The following is a 4,322-nucleotide window of genomic DNA, read 5'->3' as shown; positions in this document are numbered from 1 at the left end:
CTACTTAAGGCTACTTGAGATGATTACAATCATCAATTACATCTCTATTTATACTACTCAAAACGCCAATTCAAAAGTCTTGCACAAATAACTAGATACATGTATCACAATTCACTAGATACATGTATCACAAACTTTTAAAAGATTTCTTGAAAAACTAAGAGATAATATTGAAAGACTAAATGATATTCTTGAAACATTAAAGAACTCCTAGAAAACATAAAAGTCAAGGATAGTATCCTTGTAAATGCATTAATTCCAACAGGTATAACGTATTAATATAATGCAAATAATGTTGGGACCATCACTTACCCGTTTTTTCAATCATGTGACTAATGGGTAGAGTGAGGCAATAATATAAGAGTAACTCTACTTATACATTTAATAAGAATCCAGAGACCAAGTGTGGGTATTATTTAGTGTAACCCCAGAAATCCATTTCTTCCCCACGTACGGAAAGCTGATTGATTTGATTCATGGAGGAAGTATTTGCATCATGGTCGAACCTGACTCCGGTAGTTTTAGCTGAATCGTCATTCGCAATCATTCCCCATTCGTTCAAATTCTGATGATCACAACTACTTCCCACCTCCTGCTGGTAAGGGAGGTTCTGGTCACTGCAACCGCTATCGGTGCTAGACATTAGTTGCTTCAACATAATAGGTGATTCAGTAGTTGTCCCAGAGAAGTCATGATATCCCAATGGCTTGTTAGTGGGAATGAAGTTTTGTGCTTGAAGTTGGACGTGAGAATTATATGGTGGCAAAGCTAGAGGGATGTAGGAATAGTTTAGGCCATGCCCCTGCGCCTGCGCCTGTTGTTGTAGCAGATATTGGCTGTTGAAGGCACGAGAGTGATGGCTTGATGTGCTGTTCAGTTGATCTGATGAGGCTGCGCCACCCCCTTCGTTACCAACTTTGAATAAGTGTTTCTTCTTGAAAACTCTGCAAATCACCCAACCATCATCCTGCATGCGCCGCATTTACAATGAAAAGATAAATACTTATATCAAAGGCTTCAAAGCTATAAGGATTGTTTGATATTTTGATGAGTAATATTTTCCTGTTATGTGTTCTATTTCACTGCTAACCATAGGATATAAAGATATATGATTTAATTGTTTTGACTTTTTAACATGGGTGCATCCGATTGACATATTATACTTCAACAGATACCTACTACAATATTGGGCGAATCATATCACACGGTTTTACAAGTAACCTAGCTTTCTATCTTAGGTCAACAGCTACAATTGAATCTGAGTCTTAATTCCAGTAATTTTCTAAAAATTGATGCTCAGTTATTTATTTTGTACTTTTCCCTTTTAACAATCTAAAAGTAAAAGAAAAATACAAGTAACATTTAACTATATTAGCTCTGAACGTGCATGCATGCATTGACTTAACTACCAGTGTTCAACCGTTCAACGGAATCCCTACTCCATTAAATGATCCTCACCGTTTTTACTAGTATTTTGGCTTTCTGTATCTTTTTCTTTTAATTGAAAAAAATAAAAACTTATCCCAGCCAAGTTTTAATTAGGTATTCTAGGTTAAATACATAACTAATTAAATAAAAGTGGGATCTTTCTTAAATTACAAATTTTTAGATGAGGTAGTCATATAATTTAACTTAATATCAGAGTAGACAGAAGTCTTGAATTTGAGTCTCATCCCTATTCATTATCAAAAAGAGTTTTCACATGTTTTGGCACCTAAAAATAGAATCAAACACATATGTTAGAGACGATATAATTAAGTAAATAAAAATATGCTCTTAAACTTTTAAATAAGCTTGACACACAATTCAAAATTTTGTTTGGGAATAAATAAGGAAGAGCGACTTACATTTTGATTTCCTTGAGGGTCATCAGCACCTTCAAGCCTGTACTCATGCATGATCCAGTCAGTCTTTTGGCCATGGGGAGCTCTTCCTCGGTAGAAAACTAGGGTTTTCCTCATACCTATCTTCTTGAAGCTATTCCTTATGCATTTGTCCCTACCAGTAGCTTTCCAAAATCCAGCATTTGTTGCTCGGTTTGTCCTTGAACCTGTCGGATACTTTCTGTCCTTGTGGCTGAAAAAGTACCACTCATTCTGTGGAGTTGATCCAATCTTGCACTTCTCTGTACATGAATGCGTATGTAATAAATTAGTGTTGAGACATAATATAATAAGTAATTAAAAGTATGTTTCATCTGAATTTAAACTTTTAGATGAAATGGTTACACATTTCAACAATTAACTTGACCTCTATGAGATTAAGATTTCTTTTCTTCCTAATTAGGGTGGTATTATATTAAAGAATTCCTGAATTATTACGAGCTCTGCTAGCCTAGATATAAGATTGGTGCCTCATGGAGCAAATGACTGCATACTAACTTTATACTCCCAAATTAGGTGTCATGTTTCGCTTTTCGGGAGTCAAACTATATTAGCTTTGACTGACATGTCAAAATGTTTTTTTCCCCTTATATCGACATGAGAAAAATTTGCAACTTATAGTACTTCTCGTATAGTTTTTTAATATATAAATCTTAATTTTAAAATATTGTGTTGATTTAATCCAATTTAAAAAATTAGTTAAATTGACTCCCGAAAAGCAAAACATGACAATTAATTTTAGATGGAGGGTGTATCGTACTATAGCATTTTGCACGGACACATTTGAAGGTAGAGCGAATAAAAAGGTTTAAGTTTACTAGAGCTCTACAAATCTTGGGAAAAATTTGAAAAAATAACATTTGTGCACAAATAAATCTTGTTTGAATAGTTTTATTTTTTCTGAAGAATTTTCTTTGGAAAATACGTCAAACTAACCATTTCTTCAAAAAGCATGTATTTTGAATAACTTCTTGATAAATTTAAATATATAAGATTGCAAAATATATTTTGTTAGATTTCCTAGTAATTTTTCCACAAAAAGACCACCTTTAATTTGATCTCAAATTTGAAATATATAAAACTAACTTTGCCCAATGTATATGAATATCATGCGTTTGATCCTGAAAAGCCAAGAGCAGCTCAAAATAAAAATATATACTAATGTGTCTGTGTCTGTGTCTGCGTTTGGATATGAACTATGCTCAAATGATTCTAATCCTTTCAAAAGAACTACATATGCAAATCCCTAACATCACTTAAACTCGTTTCTAAGTTGTCCTAGAATTAAAACTATAGCAATTGCCGTGTATATATATTAAAATGATAAAACTAAAAATATGTATTAGGTTGTTTACAAATGATGGTATATACCTTGCAATTCCCAGGGCTCAATCTTGTTCAAGTCGACCTCTCTGATAACTTCCATTTCAAACTTCTGAAATGAAACTTTCTTCTTCAAGTAGTAGTGAAGAAGCTCTTCATCCGTGGGATGGAACCGGAAGCCGGGCGGAACACCGCCACTAGATGAAGCCATGCTGGGTCTCTCTTCTCTCAAGGTCCTTTGTTTCATAACTCTCGACGTTGACTCCCAATATATATATCTTTTTCTAAGGTATATTTGACTGTACGCAGCTGGAGCTAGAAAATTGCATATGTGATCATCTTTCTTTATATTGTTTGAAATGAACTTATATATTCAACTGTCAACGAGGCCTTGTGAGGGGAGAAAGTTGACGGCCGGTCACTACGCCGGCGCCAAAGCATAAAGCTAACGTAAACTGCAAGTTAGTAGACATGTTATTAGTATTTCCTACGCTTTATCCCCCAAATAATCGTTGCGCCTACATCTCCACGCGCGTGTGTAGAGTTTGAGGTACGTATACACTTTTCTTCATTTCATGGATGTTACTTCCCCCGTTGCTTATAAAATAAAAATATTCATTTTATTTTCATCTTTATGGATACATCTTTGCAAAATTGCTTTGTACACCATTGCGACATATGTACGAGAGGGATGAATTGGGTCGTTAATTGTTGCTTTGCTTACGAAATTACTCAATGAACCCGCACTACTAAAAAAAAAGGTCAAAACCGACCACAAAAACCGATCATTTTTTGGACAAAGTTGGTCGGTATAGCCCTGGTCGACATCGAAAACTTACCGCACATGGTTGGTTTTTATTTTCCAAAAAAAAATCAATTTTCCGACACACGACCACAAAAATATCAGTATTCTGTAAAAAAATTAATTATTTTTGAACAAAAGGTCAGTATTCCTGAATTATTTTAAAAACAACTGTCCGAGGTTGGTTCGTTTTTTCAACTTTTTGGAAAATAAAATAAAAATAAACCGACCTAGGTCGATTTTCTACAATACAACAACAAATGCCTATTTTACAGTTATCTACCAGTCAATTAAAAATAATTACAGTATACAGC

General features: G+C 34.2%; 1 protein-coding gene across 1 annotated transcript; it reads right to left on the bottom strand.

Annotated features, from left to right (window-relative positions):
* Positions 1 to 365: 365 nt before the first annotated feature.
* LOC132045421 (protein BEARSKIN1-like) lies at positions 366 to 3,650 on the bottom strand. The gene is made up of 3 exons (XM_059436001.1): positions 3,255 to 3,650; positions 1,848 to 2,125; positions 366 to 967 (listed from the first exon to the last, which is right to left on the bottom strand). Exons 1-3 carry the CDS (start codon positions 3,451 to 3,453, stop codon positions 413 to 415), a joined length of 1,032 nt encoding a protein of 343 aa, XP_059291984.1. The 5' UTR covers positions 3,454 to 3,650; the 3' UTR covers positions 366 to 412.
* Between the last annotated feature and the right edge of the window lie 672 nt (positions 3,651 to 4,322).

Source organism: Lycium ferocissimum, unplaced genomic scaffold (genome assembly GCF_029784015.1).
Source record: "Lycium ferocissimum isolate CSIRO_LF1 unplaced genomic scaffold, AGI_CSIRO_Lferr_CH_V1 ctg6620, whole genome shotgun sequence".
NCBI classification, from domain to species: Eukaryota; Viridiplantae; Streptophyta; class Magnoliopsida; order Solanales; family Solanaceae; genus Lycium; species Lycium ferocissimum.
This window is presented reverse-complemented; position numbering and strand designations above follow the sequence as displayed.